Consider the following 22,024-nt stretch of genomic DNA (forward strand, 5'->3'; position numbering starts at 1 on the left):
TCCTTGCCGTATTTCCTGAAGTGCACGATGATTCTGTTGACTGTGGAAAGCGGGATTCCCAAATTTTGCGAAATTAGCCGCTGACTTATTCCACCATCTGCTTAACCAACTATCCTTCCTCTAATAAAATCTGAAAGTTCGAGAGAACCTTGAGTTCTAGACATGTTGTAGCACAAGATAATTAGTGTGCGGACCATTTTCATTTATATAGTGCTCTGTGAACACAAATTAGTTAGCATTGGATCTTAACCTGTTCTCGTATGCCAACCTTTCCGTTTCAAGTATCACCCTATTAGCCCTCTTTGAATCTCTCCAGCAACTCAATGTTCTTTCTAAGGTAAGAAGCCCAAGACTGAATGAGGCCTAACCTGTGATCTGTACAATTAAATGATAACGTATTTAGATTTAGTTTAATATTTTTTAAATAAAACAGGCCCGTACGTAGAATGTTTGAACGGGGTTCTGAACCATGCACCCCCCAAAAAAGTAAAAAATAGATGGTATGAGATTAAATCTGAAAGCAAGTTTGCATGAAATGTATCTTTAACAATTGTACGTAAATCTGAAAGCAAGTTTGCATGAAATGTATCTTTAACAATTGTACGGTCGTTCACATAAAATCCACAAACACCCAATGAAGAGTAAACAAGTCATCATTATAACACTGCATGGGAAGCTATACCTAAATTAGCATAAATATGTATGTTTTATTATAGTAAAGTATTGTACGATTTGCACGCGGAGTATTTATTAATTAATAAATTATATTACTAATTAGAACAACTCTCTACAACAATAGTATATTAGCTATTTCAATCATTTGCTATCATATACGTACATGTATGCACTACTAAAATAACATGTTAGCATGCTCTATTCTTCTGGGGTGCTTTTCCATAAATAACTTGCATACAGTTTCAATGTTGATAGCAGTGTACTAAAGCTAGAGCACTCAGTGTTTCTTCGGTTTGTATTCGCTTCGAGTAATTATTCAAGCAGTGGAGAGCAGATGCCGAACGTTCATATGAACATGAACTTAGTGGTAGTATGGCAAATATCTTCATGTTACTGAAGCACGCTTTGACGAAAAGGAGACAATTATTTATAGCTCTGGATACAACTGTGAAAACCAACAGTGTAACGAACATTTGTATATACGTTTAACTTTTCATATACACTGAGTGGTCACAAGTAACTAGGCACCTAATTTTTCGTCATTTAACTGATTTTGAAATTCTTTTCTCTTGAAAAAAGAAGAAGAATTCCAGGGGATATGAGTGAGGAGTGAAGGAAATTAATAGATGATGTATCGTATTTTTTCTTACTTAATAGTGAAAATGGTAGAACAAGGGGTGTAGCAAATTTAAGGGAGTTTAAGGAAAGGCTCAATAAATATTTGAATTATCAGAGCTGAATATGAGCTTTTTAAATGAATGAACAGTTTTGACGGACCAACAGACCCTTTTTACCTCCATTAAATGTTATGAGATTTTATATATTTTATGTTATTATTGTATATCAGAATGATAGTGTATTATTAAAAATCCGGCTGATAGTACGTTAGTAGCTACGAGGTAGAGAATTTACTGTACTAGAAGATACCAAGCTGACGATGTACATTCGTAGATATCAGACTAATAATACATTAATAGATACCAGGCTGTTAGTACATTAATAGATACGAAGCTGATAATATACATTACGAGATACCAAGCTGACACTGTATTGGTAAATTGCGGTCATCCTTTTTTTTTCATAATTTTGCGCCCTTACGCTCTAAAGTGCGCCCCCTTTAACAATAAATAATTTCAATGGAATATTATATTTCCTTTCTCTCTTAGCTACAGGTCAGTAATTTATAATATTATATTCAACTTTGATGTATCATCTGGCTGCATCAATATAAATGATGTATGCTGTCCAAAATCCTAGATCCGCTACTGTCTCAAACTTTGACAAATTTGTCATACTTGAGATGGGTAAAGAACGAAAACACTGACACCTTCGTCGAACAATCAAATAAATATTTCAAATACATCTAAATATTAGATCCATGCGTTAATGCCAGAAAATGATCGAAAGCTTGCAATAATATACCACCGTGGTTAACTCGTTAGTAACTTTCATAAGATTAGGGTATTGAGGGAATGGACTGGTGAGTTAGGTTCAATGAATTAGAACCTGAATGAACATTTTTGGGATTATCTGGGAAGACGCTTGGCAACACAAGATTTGCTTTCAGGCATCATTGGTGCCAGTTTGTTCGTCTTTAATTTGAGTAGATTACCTTTATAAAAGCCTCAATATAAAAAATCATACATGCTAGCTTGAGACATTTAAGTTGCACTGTGTAACTTTTGTCCAGGTAAAATATTAGCGTATGCTTACGACTTCTAAATTAAGAAGAATTTCATTATTGCAGAACTACATAGTAATTCTAGATTGTTACTTGAATGATTTGGTTTGGGTTGAATTTCACGCAAAGCTACACGAGGGCTATCTGCGCTAGTCGCCCCTCATTTAGCAGTGAAAGACTAGAGGGAAGACAGCAGGTCATCACCACCCACTGCCAACTCTTGGGCCACTCTTTTACCAACGAATAATGGGTTGACCGTCACATTATAACACCCCCAAGGATGAAAAGGCAAGCATGTTTGGTGGGACGGGGCTTTGAGCCCACGACCCTCAAATTGCGAGCAAGCGCCCTATCCACCTGGCCATGCCGGGCTACTTGAATAAAGGTATATTCCTCATAAGATTGAGTAGATTACAATAAAATTATTTTAAATATGCAGCCAATCAAGCCACGTGACAATCATATGCAATACAGAGTTGCAGTGGAATGAAATATATCAGAACTATATTTAGAAGTTGTTTGACGTTTCGTACGTAGTGTGATTCCACTGACAATTCATTGCATTTTGTATAATGCACTGAACCCTCTGTATATTAGGATAACAGTTCATAAAAAAGGTAAACAGAAAACAAAAAAAAAGTTATTTTATTCTGTGAAAAAAATTAAAGTTGGCCAAAGCATTACTTAGTTTTGTTGGCGTACTTTATATTCTCCTAAAAATGTATCTTTTTTGTATTAGGTCTCTGCTCTAGCTGAGATTTACCAGAAATACACAATTAGTGGTTGATTACATTGACACCGCACCGTTAACAATAAAACTGTGAAGTCTATTAGGCAAAAACAAAAACAACAACATCAAACTTAACTGTTTCTGCTTCATCTTCTTTTGTACCATTACCTAATCTCTAGTGTAGTCACAGAATAGTCTGTTAATATTGGATATTTTTCAACAACAAACTCTACTCTCCTATTAACACTTGTTGTTTTGAATTTAATTTTTTTTGTAAACATTAGTTTTGAGGTGACCCACATGACCACTAGAAAAGACTCCTTTTTTTTAATCATGTTACCATGCATATCAAATGCACACATATAACTACCCTAAAAACTTTGTTCACTTGTTTGGCATACTCTTAAAGCATTAAAAACATCATTGTCATCCATTCACAAATCTCATACATACATCATGTATGTCTCATGCATACATCAACTGTGGAAAAACAAAAACACACAAAACGATTTTGTAGCTTATCGTTATCAAATAAAGTCATTCTTTGCTTATGAAAATTATTTTTTCATATTGTTTATGGTTTAATTAAACGATTTCGTCTTGGTCTGGATATATTTCAAGAGTAATTAGTTCTAACTTATATATATCAACACAGATCTACTTCTGATGTATATCTGCTGAATTTATAGTTTATCTTGGTAATTTCAGTCCATTGATGAGGTAGAGGGTGATTAAACTGTGGTAAAAGACTGTTAATATGTAATTTTTTCTAAATTGTTGTTTCTCTTCTAGTTCCATTTGGATGCAGAGAGCCAATCAAGTAAACGTTTAAACTCAACTTTCCTTACTTTGGAGCACACGAGACTCGGAACAACCAACGGCCATTAGGCATGTTCTCTGAAGGGGTAGATAGGTGTCATTTTAACGTTACCTCTTGAGATAGGCGGTTCTTTTCTGCCAGCGAATTGAGTAATGGTCCAGGACTTCTACTTCCCTGAGCTGGAATACATACGGGTTCTAGGACACGTGTGCGAGGAGTGTGGCGTGAACAACTTGGCTTTGTTGTTGTTAACGCGTTTTGTATTTAAAGCCAACTCCCCCCCCCCGTCCCCTGTTTTAAAATTTTATACTGATCTAGTTTTGCTAGAGTTCAATTGGAGATTTAGTAAGACTTTTGGTAAATTTCTTAGCAGAGCGTTTCTTTGTTTTGAAGTTAACTCTGTTCTATTGTGACTTCAGAATTTGTTTTATTTTAACATTCTTTTTCACTGAATTGGTGAAAGTGACCCAGTAGAGGTTTATTTTTCCATGTCTCTCTCGCCGGCTCAATACACCTACAACAAATACTTGCCCTTGTTTTGTTTCATTGTGTTGTGTTTGGTTATTTTTGTGAATAAAAATTGTTGTGCTATACATCTTGTGTATTGCTTCTTCATTGTTGATGAGTTCGGATAAAAATGCAAACCCATACGCTGCGCTCTAAGTATGCGCTTTTGACAGAAACAGATAATTTGGTTTAATAGTGGTTATCCCTGTTGTTGTATACTAAACAATGTCCCAGTACCACTAGTGTTTCATGCACACAAGAAGTGTAAAAAACTATTTAAACGCAGAACAGAAAAATGTCTCAAAAATGTTGTCACCCTAGTCACTCTATACCAGTGGTCCTCTTCGACAGAGCAAAAGACCCCGCGGACCACCTACCGGTCCTATCCCACCCACTGTCGCTTACCACAGCAAAAAGCTCATCATAATTAATGAGAAGAATGGCCTCGGCCGTGACGTTTCGTGCCAGTGACTTGCATTTTGGACCTTCTCACGTACCAGCTGGAGGACTCTAGAAACCAACAGTGATTCATGGACCAAACTTTGAAAACCACTGCTCTATACGAAGGTCAAGTTGCAACATGCCTTAAAACATCTAATTTTCTTATTCTGAAAGCTGTCCTGTTAGAAAATGGAATCCTAAGATTCTGCAGTTGAAACATTTATAAATAGTACTATATACAGTAATTATCAACTTTGTATTAATAATTTCTCCATTGAATAATTTATTTGTATTCATATAAGCCTTATTACTGGTAAACATGTCAATTTATATGTCTTTTTAAAAAACTTGTATAAAAATATTCAACCCTAATATGAACTAATACTGATTCTTCATGTGTTAGTTCCCGGTGGAAAAGCGCTAAGTTCCAGATTTACAAGCTAAAATCCGGGGTTCGATTCCATGTAGTAAACAGAACACAGATAGTCCATTGTGTAGCTTTGGGCTAAATATCTAACATCTTCCTCTGTTTACTGCAAACAATTTCAAGCCTGAAAATAACACATCTTCCTGTATTATATTCAATTGTTATAATATTACATATTCATATTACGACTTACAAATTTTTTACAATATGTGGCCACTTCTTTGACCTTATACACTAAACTGTGAACACTATACACATATTATATAATTTCTTTGATATGATCTCATGTACCAAAACAATCTTAATTGAAAATTATAAACTCTCGAATATGTCATAAAGTGTGCAGTAAATAGTCGGCTTGTTATCTGTTATCAAACCAACCGCTAGATGGTGTTATTGAAATTTCATTGTACTTGTAGAAATAGGGAGTAGGCCGTCTTAATTATATGGGGCCTTTGGTTATCTGGGCCAGGCATGATTTGCATGGCTTAGTGGTTAGACTAAGCTGCTAAACCTGGTTTACCCATCGCAGCTTGTTTCTGGCCACCTCTGAAAGCGTTGTCTAATGTAGGGCATCAACTGTGCTGAATACCAGTCTCTGGTGTTTGCTGTAGAGACTGTCCCAACTGGTCTCAGTAAATCTGTAGCTGACTACATCTTCTCCTTCAGTTTCAGCTAATTTGCCCCATACTGACTGATTTGACCAGAACTTTGTGTATTCCCCAGAGTAGAGTAAGCCCATTTCAAGGGTTTACATAACTACTTGTACAACTTAATATGAGTTAGAAGGTTATCTCCATTGTATATGTTATATGGAATAGTCTCTGATATAAGTAATCTAAGGACTGTAGGTTACTGTATTGTCACGACTTTAAAGTGTGGTATTTCATTATTTTTGCTCTGGCCTTTGTTTGTGCGGAAAAGGAATTATTATCTCTCCAACCCCCCAGCAGCCAGTTGCAGTTTTACAGAAGAATTAGAACCTGTACAGTACGCTACTACTTATGATTCTTGTGAATAAAGATACTGTTTGCTCACTTGTGTATTTGTACTTCGTGTTCATTTCAATAATTTACTTATCATTTCAAGAATCTGCGTTTTGTAGATACTTGATACTTATCTGTTGGACATCGGTGTACTTGATCAAGAATCTGCGTTTTGTAGATACTTGATTCTTATCTGTTGGACATCGGTGTACTTGATCACCAGATCAACAATATAAGTCAGAGTACATCCTATTCACATAGAATGTCTAGTTTAGCACAGAGAATCTGTACTGAGATGTTGAAATCTTTGATTTGAATATATTGTTACGACAGCGGAGGTCACGTGACTCTAGTAACACGTCATATTCTCAAAGCTTCGTGAATCCTCGGGAGGTTACTAGATGTTATGTATTCTTTTATATAAGATGGCCAAGAAGTGACGGCAACAATGTAATGTAATGGTAAGTGAACTGCGGACAGAGAGAGAGAATATTGTTGAGTTGAGCACGTGAGACGTTCGTTGTGAATTATAGCGTTTGTTATAGCGTGACTGTGGAAATTAAGTGTATTGCAAAGTTCTATTCAGAAAGAATAAACCAGTTTTATTTAAAAAAGGACTTGTGGTGCTAAAGTTTAGTCGAAAAGAAATTTACGGAAAATTAACTAACGATCGGAGGCATAACAATATAATAGGTCTACTACTAATGTCTTATGAGAAGTATAATTGATTATAATCATGCTTCGCCAGCTTTTAAAAAGCGTACACATCAAAACAATTATTGTTGTATCAAATGACATATATAAATTGTTTCAAACCACTACTGTGTCTGTTGTATCCCATCCAGCCTGAAGAGCTTTGTATTGAGCAAAACACGTCGTCGGCAATTTATATGGCGAAAATGGTGTGGTTGGAATACTGGTGCTATACACTTCTAATTCTTGAAAACCTCTAAGGGTTTAGATAAAGAATGTAGTGTTTAAAAATATAGCAGGCCTAATACTAATATCGCATGACAAGTATAATAGGTTATAATTATGCTTCGCTAGCTTGTGAAGGGCATTCACACCATAACAATACAAAATGTCTAAATCAAAATATTAAAAACATTTTACGTCCCGCCCTCCTCTCTTGAATGTGCAGACTTCTGAACAATCCTGATACACAAATGAGACAGTAATATATAAAACTTAAACTTACATAATTAGTAATAATGTCATTATCTACAATTAACAAAAACTACTATTCCTAAATACTGTTATCGACAATTTAAAATAAAAAACAAAGTTTTCAGTCGAATTTCTACTCCTCCGATGGGTCAGCGGTAAGTTTACAGACGTACAACGTTAAAATCAGAGGCTTGATTCCTTGCAATGGACAGAGTGCACCAAGAGAACAATTTGATTTTCTATCTTACGTTTTGGTCTCTATACTCAAATGCTTCTGCTCTTTTAAAAAAGGTGTTTCCTGTTGCAATGTATTAGAGAATCAATTATTTTATGTTTCTACTTTAAGCCAGAGTTAATATTGTTATTCCTGTGTATATATATAACATTGTACGTAATTATTTTCACCTTTGTCATACTCTTCCCGTTTTATTAGCTTGAGCTAAGTACACGCTCTTGACATTTCTGTTACCTTCTTCAATGGCGATTGGTGAGCTTTCACAGCCACCTAGATCAGGGATCTCCAAACTACGGCACGCCAACAGTTCGTTAAAATAATAATATAATTTTTTATATTATAAAAACATAAAATAAAACGTAATTGAGCAAAAGCCAATCAGGTTGCAATACGGCCCAACAGTTCTTTAAAGTAATAAAATGATGTAATAATATCATTTTCATTTTTAATTCCATAAAAATAAAACGGAATCGGGCAAAAGCCAAGCAGATCATGTTGCATCCCTACTTAATTTTACCACGACCCCCTCCGGCCCGCGAAGCCTAAAAATATCTACCCCCCCCCCGGCCTTTGTCCAAAAAGACCCCTGACCTAGATAAACACTTCCTGCTCGTGTGACGAATACATCTTTTTTGTTTCATAGTTATTAAACCACAATCTTTAACCTTTACACTATTTGCTCATGAAGAAGAATACTCAACTATTCGAAAGTGCTAGAGCTTCTGGGTCGTTTGACATGACCTCTTGTGTATGTTTTGTTATGTACTTATTTACAATTATACTGATTCAACAAGGTGGCTGGTCTATTAAAAACTATACCATAATGAACTTATGACTCTTTGAATAGCAAAATGTTCAAGATGTTGGTCCCTGACCTCAGTGCGTTTTTCTAGATTATCCTGAATGTTTTCAACCAATGTTGCGATTGTTTCTGTCCTAATAGATCTTCAATATTGAATAGATAAATTGCAGGTAAAGAAAAATGTGAATGCAGTCCATTTAATTATAATGTTAGGACAGCGGAAGTCGCGTGACGCTGGGAGCATGCGCCCTAGAGTTTCTGAAAGGATCGTGAATTATCGGGGAGGCTCGAGTTTGTTCGAGGCGCCCTCTTTTTAGTATATAAGCCTGGCGAGAAAAACCATCGCAATTGCATATATAGATAGATCATTGAGTCAAGCGAACAGTATGCACCGTAAGTAAAGTGTATGAATCACTGTGAATTATAGCATGTGTTTATAAAAGTAGTTGGCCCGGCATGGCCAGGTGGTTAAGGCGCTCGACTCGCAATCTGAGGGTCGCAGGTTCGAATCCCCGTCACACCAAACATGCTCGTCCTTTCAGCCGTGGGGGCGTTATAACGTGACGATCAATCCCACTATTCGTTGGTATAACAGTAGCCCAAGAGTTAGCGGTGGGTGGTGATGACTAGCTGCCTTCCCTCTAGTCTTACACTGCTAAATTAGGGATGGCTAGCGCAGATAGCCCTCGTGTAGCTTTGCGCGAAATTCAAAACAAACAAACAATAAAAGTAGTTAAATTAAAATGACTGTGGAAATTCTGTGTATTAAAAAGTTGTATCGAGAAAGAATAAACTAGTTTTATTTAAGAAAGGACTTGTATCGCTGAAATACCTTGGAAGTAATTTATACCTGAAATTAACAAACGAGCAGATATGCAGCAATAAGAAAATCGTTGTTATTTCTTCAATCTCAAGTTCTACAAGGTAACTAATGTTCGCTATAGGGCATATTCAGTGAAAGCTATTTTAACAATTCTACTTACGTGCTAACTTCTTCGGTATCTGTATTTCTTAGTCGAAACACACAAACTCAGTATATATACAAAAGTGTACTAACTAAATATATGACTATCAAAAATAACTAACTTAATAATCAATCATAAACTGTGAGAGACTCACAAATCAATCGTGTTCATGACTAACTTACGTTTTATATGCCTCAAATCGTTTTCTAAGCTTTTAACTTTTGATAAAAATGTTTACGTGATGTATATTTTGCAACAGGTAATACGGAAAATTCTCAGAACAAGCATTCTTCTTTTAACGCCTCCCAGTGGCACAGCGGTATGTCTGCGGACTTACAACGCTAGAAACCGGGTTTCGATACTCATGGTGGGCAGAGCACGGATAGCCCATTGTGTAGCTTTCTGCTTAATTACAAGCAAACAAACAAACTTCTTTTAACACATGAAATATTAATTGTTTGTTTGTTTTTGAATTTCGCGCAAAGCTACACGAGGGCTATCTGCGCTAGCCGTCCCTAATTTAGCAGTGTAAGACTAGAGGGAAGGCAGCTAGTAATCACCAACTACCGCCAACTCTTGGGCTACTCTTTTATCAACGAATAGTGGGATTAACCGTAACAATATAACGCCCCCACGGCTGAAAGGGCGAGCATGTTGGGTGGGACGGGGATTCGAACCCGCGACCCTCAGATTACGAGTCGAGTTAATTACATGTATGCTTTAATACGTCTGTAACATGTACATTAGAGATGTAATGCATCAATGTCGTAGAAAAAAATGCCTTTGGTATAGTTTAATAATATTGTAGATCAGTTGTTGGGAATATTAGTAACGTTTACATGTTTAAGTTACTTGGTGATATTCTTTTTACCCTTGCCATACAGTTTTAAATACTGTTTGCATATATTTTACAGCTAGCAATAGCGCGGCATTCTGTTCTCAAGGCTGCCAGTGCCAGCAAGATAAAAGATATAGGGAGCAAGACGTTGTTTGTGCGCATGAGTAGTATAGTTTTGCACAGCCATACTCTTGACAACTTGGGACACGCTGTGTCAATTTTCCCAACGCTAGATGCTTTCAAATTCCAGACGAATATATTGATCAAATGTGTCGTATACTAAGAGACCTGTGCCTGATGTCGGGCTATACTACTACTGTAAGTGAGTCTGTGATGGCCAACTATTCGGTGTGGTATATCGGGTTGAGAATAAGCAACTTTAAGAAGGACTAAATCTAGTATTAGTTATTACGTGTTGTGTGCCCTTGTCATCAACGTGATAATATGGGAAAGTTTTGAAAATGTTTATGATAATTAATATGTAATAGACTGATTGCCTGATACCATTTTTACTGGTTCACAATGTACTTGCATCTCATAGCCCGTAGTCATGACCGAAATTTTCACAGTGAATGTTACAACAAGCACTAGAAGCAGTTTATATCATATTAACAATAATCTGATATTTAAACTACAACATGCCAGCGCTAAAGGTATCTGTTTTTTTTTTGTTGTTTTGTTTGTTTTTCGTCATCTTACTTATTGCTAGTTTGCTTAGAATTAGTGTATACTGTTCGAAACACACTTCATCAACAGTAGCTTGAGCCAAAATTAAAATACCTTTTGACCTGAGATACAAAATAATGTAGTCTTACTCTTAGAAACATTTGCTGTAGGACTATTTTATACACTCTTCCTCAGTTTTTGTGTAAGACACAAAGTTTCATAATTTATCTCAGGATAGGGTGACCCATCTTTGTATGATTTTAGTATTATATATTTGAAAAATGTATTTTCTTTCAAAATAATGATTTAACCATAATATTGAGTGCTACACATGTATGCCATTTTCCTCTTCCACCACTTCAAGTTTATTAAGAAATAATTTTACATTCTGTCGTTACTATTTTTACTTGGTGAAATAATGTACAGTAAGAAAATATATATATTAATAACAACAGTGGTTTGTTTTGCATAGAGCTTCATTGGACTGGTTGATAATGTACAAATTCCTGCGAGATATCTGATAATTGAAATTCAACAGTGTGAAATGATGATGGTTCATTTGGAATTTTTTGTTTATTATCAATTAAAACCCAAGTTTTATGTCCATAAATTTACTGATAAAAAAAAAGTTCATTGTAAACATTCATTGTTCTGAATGAAACTTAATTTATTTAGCTTTTTTTTTCAGTATTAGATAGTTTCACTTGTTGGAGATATTAAGTCAGGTTGTTACATATAATATACAAATCAAAGATCCTTTTCATAATCACTGGTTAAGGTGTGATAGAATCAAAACCTTTTACTTATTTACTTTTTGCTTCCTTATAGAATTATACTTTATTATTTGTGAGTCTTGGTTATACACAAAGATTAAGATAGACAAAAGAAAATAGTGATTGAACACTGAAAACTCACCATTTTCTGCTTATTAATCCAGAGTAAGCCCTATATACAAGATTATCCGGTTGACCCAAAGTTCAAAAATATTTTATAGACATTTGGATTTTTTTATCTAGTTATTGGACTTTTATTTTGCATAATAATGAAAGTATTACACTTGAATTGGGCTTTTTTCTAAATTTTGTTAAGGTATAAACAGTAAAGGTCAATGTTTTTTTATTGCTAAATTTAACTACATTATAGTTCTTGAATACTGGTTGTGTATTTAACTAAAGATGAACCCATGATAAAGGTGACAGAAAAGTCAGGATCATTTTATCTCATTATTTTAAATTGTAAGAGCTATTAGGTAAGGGTGCATACTTTTATTGTCATACTTATGGTAACCAAGCATGTGTTTTCCAGTTTTAGTACTTGGCTACACAAGACATGACTTGCCTTATTTGCCAACATTTTTGAAAATAACAGCGTGCATATAAATAGTTGTTCAGAAGGCATATGCCAGTTCTAGTTACACAACTACAAATTCTTAAAATTAAACACATGGTGCAACTTAAACTTTTACATACAAATATACATATGATGTGCTGATCCATAAAATAAAATGTTTAGATACTTTGCCTGTTTCCAAGAGTAATGTCTTCAACTATCAGGGAAAATATTTCTTAGAAATAGCATTTTACAACTTGGAAAACTGTGCTTTAATTAGAATCTTCTTAGGTTTAGTTGCTTAAATATAAAAGCTTATTTTAGCTATTTTGTATGATGAAAGGAATGACTATAAGCTCCAGAACAAGTTTATATTTATTTCATATATTTCATTTCTGCAACTTCTTCAGGAATGACCTATTGCTTGCATTGCTAGATCCAACAATGTGAAACAGACTATACACTTTTAAATTTGTTCTATAGTCCAGTAAAGAGTATGTTATATTTTAATGTAAGCAATATTATTGACTTTACCTTGTTCCATACTCTTTATTGTGGGCCCAGCATGGCCAGGTGGTTAGGGCACTCGACTCACAATCTGTGGGTCGGGGGTTCGAATCCCTGTCACACCAAACATGCTTGCGCTTTTAGCCGTGGGGGTGTTATAAAGTGAGGGTCAATTCCACTATTCATTGGTAAAAGAGTAGTCCAAGAGTTGGCAGTGGCTGGTGATGACTAGCTGCCTTCCCTCTAGTCTTACACTGCTAAACTAGGGATGGCTAGTGCAGATAGCCCTCATGTAGCTTTGCACGAAATCTATAACAAACAAACAAACTTTATTGTGAATTCCATAATGTGAATAATGTTATTTACATCAAAATATACTTTCCATTGATCTATAGAACAAATGTAAAAGTGTATAGTTTGTTATCCATTGTGAGTATAGCAATGTAAGTAGCAGGTCGCTTCTGAAGAGGTTGTAGAAATGAAATGTTGTGTGAAATAAATATAACGTTGTTCTGGAGTTTGGGGTTGTTTTTTCATAATGCTAAATGTCTAAACTACTCTACTCATCAGTTGGAAGTATGAGTTCTCATGTTAGCTACTTAACCAGGAATGTAATGTTGGCTAGCTTATCTAAATTTTCATGATATTTACTGATAATTAACCCATATTTTCTTTTATGGACCTTGGCTTTCATTTACTCCTCTTTTGTTTCTGGTTTTACTTATATCATAACTAACCTTTTTTTGCTTTACTGTGATTTTTTGCTTTTTGTTATCACTTGTGTATATTATTGATTGGATATTTGAGTAAAAAAAAAAGAACTGTTTGTATAAAGTACAAAGAATTTTCAACTATAAACTTGATACTTAAGAAAATTTGCTTAATTTATTATATTATTTTACTTTAATTAAAATGATATAAATAAAACTTTGGTGCCATAGAATCTGAAACAGTTAGTGTTGTATTAAACTTTTATCAAGGTGTGTTTACTGTGGATACCATGTATTGATATGCATCAAGGTGTGTTTACTGTGGATACCATGTATTGATGTGCATCAAGGTGTGTTTACTGTGGATACCATGTATTGATATGCATCAGTGGCTTTAAAATACTGATATTTTTTATATCATTGTCACAGAAACACATACCCTTGTATGCAGCTTGAAATGGTTGAATACTTTTAAAATATTTTTTGTACCAATTTTTAAAGGCATTACAAAGGATTTAACAACTTAAGAAATAGTTATTACTGTTGTAGTCTCTTAATAAAGGAGTATAATGAAACATTGATATTAAAATTCTGAAAGGAAAAAAAAAGACTTTCCTGATGTGTTCAAACTTATAAATGTATTGATGTAACTCATTTTCTTTCTCTTAACATTTATATGCATGATAAATATTAGTCCTTAAAAAATTACATGAAACAGTAAAAGAGCATATCAAAATGGTGACTAAATATCTTAAGTGCAAAATAGTGTTTTTAAACTGTCACTGTTTCATACACCATTGTTTGTAAAATAAGATTACTTGCATCTGTGTTTTTCAAAAGTACTATTATTTTCTTTGTGTACATTTTAATTGCTGCTATTACTTGCACTTGTATTATTAACGACCACTGGCTACGTTAATAAGTAATCTTAAATTGAAGTCAAGGACATTACTTTCATTACAAAATTCCTAGATAGTTTTTCTTCACAAAATTAGTTACAAATCTGTTTTGTAATCGTATAAGCTCTGCTCATTCCCCACAAACTTGGTAAAAATTTAATTGACACAAAATACTGTCAATACATGTAGCAGTCAGTCTTGAATTTCATTGAGAGTGCCATGAACTCATTTGTTTTATGTTCCTGATACTTCTATCATTAGAATAATATCAAATATGCTTATTCTTGATTCAAATATGTTTATCCTTAAACCTGACAGACTTATCATTGAAAATATTATTTAATGTATTAAACTGTAAATCTATTTCCAAACTCCTTGTTGCCGTAATTATCCTATCTGTTTGTTTACTACTGATATACCAAGATCCCATGTCATTAACCAAGCTGAGTTTAAACTATACCACTTTTAAGAAATATATTTACAGCTTTTTCAGACATCCTACTACCTGACCTTCTTAAATGGAGACATCCTGTAACATATAATTTACATTTACCCAGGAAATTATCCCATAGGTCCAACCAGCCTACCTGTAGCTGTTAACATATCCTTCATAATATTTCATAGAAGATCTAGCCTGAGAGCAGCACTCCCAAAAAAGCCATATGCACACAGCCATTTTTATCTCTATACCATCTTTCACTCCTACATGCACTACAGAAAGAGAATGTTTTTTGGTATTGGCAACTAAACTGTCAACACGCACTATAATGTCCTATATATTATCACATGGCAAGCAAATTAGACTTAACCTTTCTGTACTTTCCACTACAAATAACTGTATGCTTGATGAATCCCCTACTATGTAAACCTTTTCATCATATCTTTCCTCATTTTAACAGCCAAAGGTTCTTTTAGAAACTGGTGCCAGAGTACTAAATGAAGCAGTCTATATCACCTTGACATTTTATACTACTGCATGTTTTTGTAAATTCATTCTTCTCATTCTCACACCACATCAAGGCAACCTTTACCTTAATTCTAACCATTTATTGTCTTGCTTCCTTAATTTCTGTTCCATATTTACTGTGTTTACTGCTTAATATAGCACAATCCTTCCCAAAGCTATTTCCAATTTATCCTCTAGTAAACAAGCTTTGTAAGTGTAATGAACTGTTTTTCAGAGCCTTCTGAAAGTCAATCCTATAACTGTAAATTTGTTACCCATTTGATTTTGTTGCTTAGTGAATGTCACATACATGTTGGCATACATATGCTGCACAGTTTGTGTATAAATATTTTCTATGTTTATTGTTTGTTTGTAGTTTAAGCTCACAAAGCTACACAATGGGCTATCTGTGCTCTGCCCACCATGGTCTGTTTTTATTAAGAATACCAGATAAGGAAATTATTTAAGTGCATATTTCCAAAGATATGTAAAATGACAACATACTTTTTTTTTATGAGTTACAAGTAAATATTTCAGTCATTAATTCATATGTTCACAATATATTTTTTTTGTGTGTGTTACGAAAATGTTTTTATAGATTATCACTGTGTTGTACATTTGTTTCCCTAGTGGTTAGTTTTACAGCTAATAAAAGGTATGTGTGTATTTGTTACTACCATAAATTTTACAGTGAGGATTAATGTTTACATGTACAATTTTTATTGATTGAACTTAAATTTCAATATTTTCTCTTTCAGTATCTGCTTTACAAATTGTCATTATTGTGATAGCTGTAGTATTAATGCTGGGATTCATCACCTGTATCCTCAGTCACTACAAGATGGGTGCATGGTCATGGCAAGAAGGATGGGGCAGGCCACCTCTTAGTCCTTTAGAGCCCCAGAGCTTCCTTCAAGGTAGATCTCCACAGAACATGTCTCCAGTGGAGCATAATTATACACCTGCATCACATTCCTCAGTACGTTTTTGTTCTGTATATGTGCACAATTAAATAACTCGTATTTATTGTTGAATGTCACTAGTTTTCTGACACTTAATGAGAGCAAAGTGATGTAAGAGCCCAAAATGGGCCAATAATGAACATTTTTGAAACAGATATTTTTCACCTAAGATTCCTTTTCAAATGTAAGCCATTTTGTATTTAACACATCATAAACATTGTCATGTCATATAGTCACAATTTTTTTTAGAAATTTAAATGGTGTATAAACATTTTTCATTGAAACTCCATTGTTTTATAATTGTTGTGTTCCTAAGAAACAAAATAACATGATAGGTATAACTTTTCATCAGTTTAGTTAAAATTTGTCTGCTGAAAATACAGTTGTGATGAAAATCAAATAAAAATTGTATGAAATGGCCAATCATGGCGACATGTTCGTACATCATATAAATTATTTAAACCTTACAACATTGGTTATAATTTTTAAACAATTATAACAATATCCTATAGGTAATGATTTTTTTTTAACTAGACCAATTTTGAAACCATTAAATTACTATGGTATTTTTAGTGAGCTCTCCAGTAATGCATTTAGCTATATTACAGATTCAGAGTTCAAACTCAAGTTAAAATTATGCTTCTGTGGTATATAAGCATACCATGTATTTTGTATCCCCTTATTTTAATATATTAGGTCGTCCAGAAATTAATGTTGCATAATGTCCAAAAAATGTACATCATGTATACTAGTTAAATGAACCGCCTAAACGTCACGTTACTGTAATCTATATAACGTGTAATGGTTAGTATACTCTAATCCCTTATAGTGATGGCACACAACAAGAAACACAATCGCCATGTAATGCTGTTCGAATACACGAAGGGAAACAATGCCTCTGTAGCCACAAAGAAAATCAAAGAAGTTTCATGGAAATATTTTAAACGTTCGTAAGTATTAATGATGGTTCAGAAAATTTCATTCAGGTGACTTTAGCCTTAAAAACTGTGATGGAAGGAGCCGACATGCTGGAATTGGTATTGATGGTCTGAAAACGCTTGTTGAGTCTAACCCAAGGCAACACACTCGTGAAATGGTCCTGAAATTGCATGTCTCTCATGAAAAAATACCTAAACATCTTAAGGAATGTGGGAAAACTCCATAAAGAAGGTGTTTGGGTGTCTGACGAACTCTCCAATGATGTTTCCAACTTGTGAACATTGCTTCGTCTCTTCTGGCGCGTAATGCGTGTGAACCATTTTTGGACAGAATTTTCTCCAGAGATGAAAAATGGATTCTCTATGTGAATATTAAATGCCAAAAACAATGGCTCAGTCCTAAACAAAAACCACTTGCAACTCCAAAACCTGGACTCTTCTTTTCCATGACAATGCAGTCCACATGTGGCACGTTTGACACAACACAAGATTATGGAGTTGTATTGGAAAGTTCTCCCCACCCACCATATTCTCCAGATATGGCACCATCAGATTACCATCTTTTTAGATTGCTGCAACACCATCTTAATAGGGAAAGGTATGCAAATGTTGAAGGGGCTAAAGAGGACATCAACATATTTTTACTTCAAAGCCAAATGATTTTTTTAATCAGGGCATTAACAACCTGATTATTAGACTGGAAAAGCATCATAGATAAGAGACTATTTCATTTAATGTTTTGTTTTGGTATATAAGTTGTTCGGGGTTTTTCATCTAATAAAAAGCGACATTAATTTCTTGATGACCTAATAGTATTTTTTTTATTTTGTCAGTTATTCTGATATGTGCAGTTTTCACATAACACTTGGTCAAGAAAGTCATTAAGTTTATTTTGTTCTTTCTCATTCTCTTGAGATAACATCTGGACTTCTAGAGGTATGGCTGTAAAGGTGCATCTTTTATATAAAAGTATACAGCAGTTTCCTTTTGTAGGTCAGGTGATATCTTGATGCGACATAGGTGGTGCTCACATCTTGAGAGGGACAAAGTTATAAAAATTGGTACATAGTACTAAGATATCTCAGTTAGCTCCCTCTCTCTCACTCAAGCTATCAGTTTGGTGCATGAAGTTTGACTTCTCTGAATAGTAATACTCCCCTAAAGTTTAACCTGTAATGTTAACTTATTCCTTATAAATATCTTAATAAGTAATTAGGAAAATTTAAGAGTCAACTGTCCGATAAAGTAGCTCTCCTTCATCCAATACATACACATTATTTTGATTGTGCTTGCAAGTGTGGATAAAGATTGTTTCATTGTGTCCAGTTTCCTTTTTCTTAAAGTCAAAGAATACTGAATTACTTTGTAATGTATTTCCTGACTTATTCTGTGTACCTGTCTCATTCACTCTTTGGGAAACGACTACAGAATAGGTAAAAAGGAGAAAACTTTGGTGCTATGACCACGGGATATTTTTTGTTGTGTTTTCTGCTAAAACGCGTATTGCCTTTTACTACCACTTCAAGTTTAAAAAGGCTTAATTGTCGTGGAAATGGCATTTTACACAACTCAAAGGACTTACAATGAAGAGGAAGAGTCAGTCATTGAAGGGAATACTTGTTTGAGAAAGTGAAAGATGTTGGGCCTTCCACTGATGCTGTGATGGCCCATGACTTCCATCTCATTGTAATTGGTGAATCATGAAGATGAGCCACCAATACACGGTGCATTCAGAATGGCTATTAAAGTTCTCCCCTGAGGATTGACCTCAGTGCAATGGAAGCATGGATAACTAAAGGTCGTAGTGGTGGTGTGGCATCTAGCAAGTCTGAGACAGAGTGGGGGTGATCTGTAATAGACTCCTAGACCTATGTTATCCAGAATAACCCAATTCTGAAACGAACTTACCTCCTTTCACACAAAGGGCCAATTCTAAGCATTGCTAAAATAATTTTAGTAATCAGCACACCAGTTTTTATACCATGCCAGTTTCGCGCCATTTCTGAACATGTACATATTCTTTGTGTACTCTCCACCAATAGTATTGCATCACCTATAATGGCGCAACTAGCTTCATCTGCTATTCCTGTTCAATCCCCATTTTCTCGATTGACATGACACTGTTTAGATGTGTGTTTAATCTTTCCGAGTGTGATTACAGTTTTTGATTGTGCTTTGTTACCTTTCTAGTCGAAGGTTAATCTCACAATTTTTTAATTTTGTGTTTGTTTTCAATTGTTTCTACATTTTGCATTCTTGTTTCCGAATTCTACGTTTTTAATATGAACTTAAGATTTAATGTGGTGGACAATGATATTCGTGCCATAGACGACAACACACATGGCACGACTTCCTAGGACACAGGATCGACTTTATCTGCTGAAGAAGTTCAAGCCTTGGTTCACAGGGAGTTATAGTTTTATGTTCAGCCGGCGATTTCTTCTCCTCATCCACCTGACCATGTTTCTGAGGAGGCCTACCATCACGAGGAAAAAAATTTGGACTAAAGTTTTCTGGCACAATCCTTTTTTGGTCCGTCACAGTCTACACCCGTTCAGGATATTTCACCTCCCACCCTCTTCTTCCAACTTGTCAATCAGGAATGTCATGTTTTAGATGTTTCCCCTATAGCCTATGATTCCTCCCCTGCCTTGTTGGAAGGAAGTTCACCATCTGATTGTTATGTTTTTCTTCCTTCTCCCAACGTTAGTGTTCTTTCTTAGAGATTTTCTGATCAACTACAGTTGGGTATAGATAGGCATGCCCCTTCCCCTTGTTTGTTGAATCAATATGCTTCGGCTTATCATCGTGCTTCGGGATTCTCAGCATTTAGATCTTTTACTTACCCTGTGGGACTCGAATCTTAGGGCTTCAGCCCACTTCAATTAGACATAGTTTTCCAAGATTTGCCTTTTCCTGACCTCCTTTTTACACTACCTTTCCTCCTTCCAATTAACGTCTGAGGCCATTCCTCAATCTCTTTTCAGAAGAGCTCAGGACCCTCATTTGGGCCACTATGGCTCGTTTGTTGGTCTCTGCCCTTTCCCTCAATACCTGGCTACTTTGCTGCTGGAACTTGTTTGGGAGGGATCCTTTACTGGATCTTCCCTATGAGATATCTTTTCTACATGATTCTGTCTTTGGGAGTTGTCCAGATTCACTAGAACCATGGATTGATGTAACTAGGTTATATTTCTCCTTATCCTCCCTAGCCACACATTTGTCTTGTCCTCCCATTACCTCTTAGGATTCTCCTATCCTGGTTTCCTGCCCTCCTGTCTCTTACTTCAATGGGTGTTTTCCCCGGGACTCTGGATGACCAAATTTGACGTGACAGATGCCTTTCTTCACACTCCCATTGTCCTAGAGTCATGTTGTTTTCTTTGGTTCATCCACAAAGGTCAAGTGTTCCTGTTCAGGGCAGTGCCATTTGGTCCCTTCAGCCTTTTATGTGTTTTGTCATGTGATATGCTCATTTGCTGATTCTTTGTAATCAACATTATATGAACGACTGGTTCCTGCTCACATATTCTCATTAGCAATCAGTGACTCACACAGGTTTGCTTCTACAGGAAGTGGCACTGGTGGATTTTCTGATAAAGTTGGAAAAGTCTGTTCTTTTTCCCCACTTAATACCTGGTTTATTTGTTGTTTTTTCAATTCAAAACTTAGTTGGGTCCAGCCCTCCTCTTCATCTTGGGAATATGTAATGGGCAGTCACAAAGGCTCTTACCTCTCCTCTCACACCTTGAATGGCTCTATCTCATTTGGGGATGTGGGCTTCCTTGGAAGCTCTCATGCCCATGGGTTGAGCTCATATATATTCACTTCAGTGGACACTTCTCGACCAGTGGAACTTTTCCGGGATCCTTTGACCATCCTGCTACCCCTTCTTCTGTGATCAGGACAAACTTAGCTTTGTGGATCGACAGGGATCAGACCACAGTAGAATTTCCCACTCTTCCACCTCATCCAGAGTTACATCTGTTCATGGATGCATCTTTGATGGAGTGCTTTCTTCAACTCTCAAGAGATTTCTGGACTGTGGTTTGTAGTGGAGTCTGCACTCCATATCAACATTTCCTTAGAGGTGGGTGGTTGTGGTCCACTCCGACAATACCACGGTCCTCAATTATATCGCCAAGCAAGATGGAACCAAATACAGATCTCTGTATTTTTGGACTCTTGGATCAATTTATGGGCCAACAGTCACAACATGGTGGTGTTAGCTTGCCATGTTCCTGGAGCCATGAAGTCGGTTGCAGATTGTTTATCTCATCCCAGCCAGGTTCTCCTCACAGGATGGTCCCTTCATCCATAGGTGCTTTGTATGGGTGTGTTCGCAACTGGGGGGGGGGGGGCACAGATTATCGATACCTTTGCCACACATTGTAACACCAAACTTTCTTGCTTTTGGTTTCCCATTCCCCACCCATCAGCTATGGGTGTAAACATGTTCATTCAGGATCGGACAGGTCTTCACATCTATGCTTACACTCCAATCTGACTCCTATCTATCCCTCATCCAGATCACTCCTTGTCTTATTCTACTTGTTATTTCGTATTGGCCTGCACAGCTGTGGTTCCCTCTGCTTTGGCCTTTTCTTGTGCAATGTTCCCTAGCCATTAACTCTGTCTCAGTCTCTCCTTCATCAACATCAATTGGACATAGTTCACCCCAATGTCACCAAACTCTGTCTTCATGCTTGGCTTTTGTCTAGTCTCTTGCCTCAATCCAGGGACTGACTCCTTGTGTAGCCTCTTTCCTTTCCTGAACATTCAGACCTTCTTCC

At 35.6% G+C, this 22,024-nt stretch overlaps 1 protein-coding gene across 3 annotated transcripts in view; it reads left to right on the forward strand.

The window, feature by feature from the left end:
• The window catches only part of LOC106464153 (protein TMEPAI-like), a 76,817-nt gene that overhangs the window by 49,054 nt on the left and 5,739 nt on the right, over positions 1–22,024 (forward strand). Inside the window, exons 1-2 of one of the 3 annotated variants that reach the window (XM_013924273.2) lie at positions 10,421–10,927; positions 16,090–16,310. In XM_013924273.2, the coding sequence (XP_013779727.1) occupies positions 10,825–10,927; positions 16,090–16,310 (324 nt within the window). In that variant the 5' untranslated portion in view covers positions 10,421–10,824. Of the gene's footprint in view, positions 1–10,420; positions 10,928–16,089; positions 16,311–22,024 lie in introns of those variants that run through there. The other 2 variants (XM_013924274.2, XM_022391841.1) reach the window with 2 other exon arrangements.

The sequence above is a fragment of the Limulus polyphemus genome, unplaced genomic scaffold (genome assembly GCF_000517525.1).
Source record: "Limulus polyphemus unplaced genomic scaffold, Limulus_polyphemus-2.1.2 Scaffold1572, whole genome shotgun sequence".
NCBI classification, from domain to species: domain Eukaryota; kingdom Metazoa; phylum Arthropoda; class Merostomata; order Xiphosura; family Limulidae; genus Limulus; species Limulus polyphemus.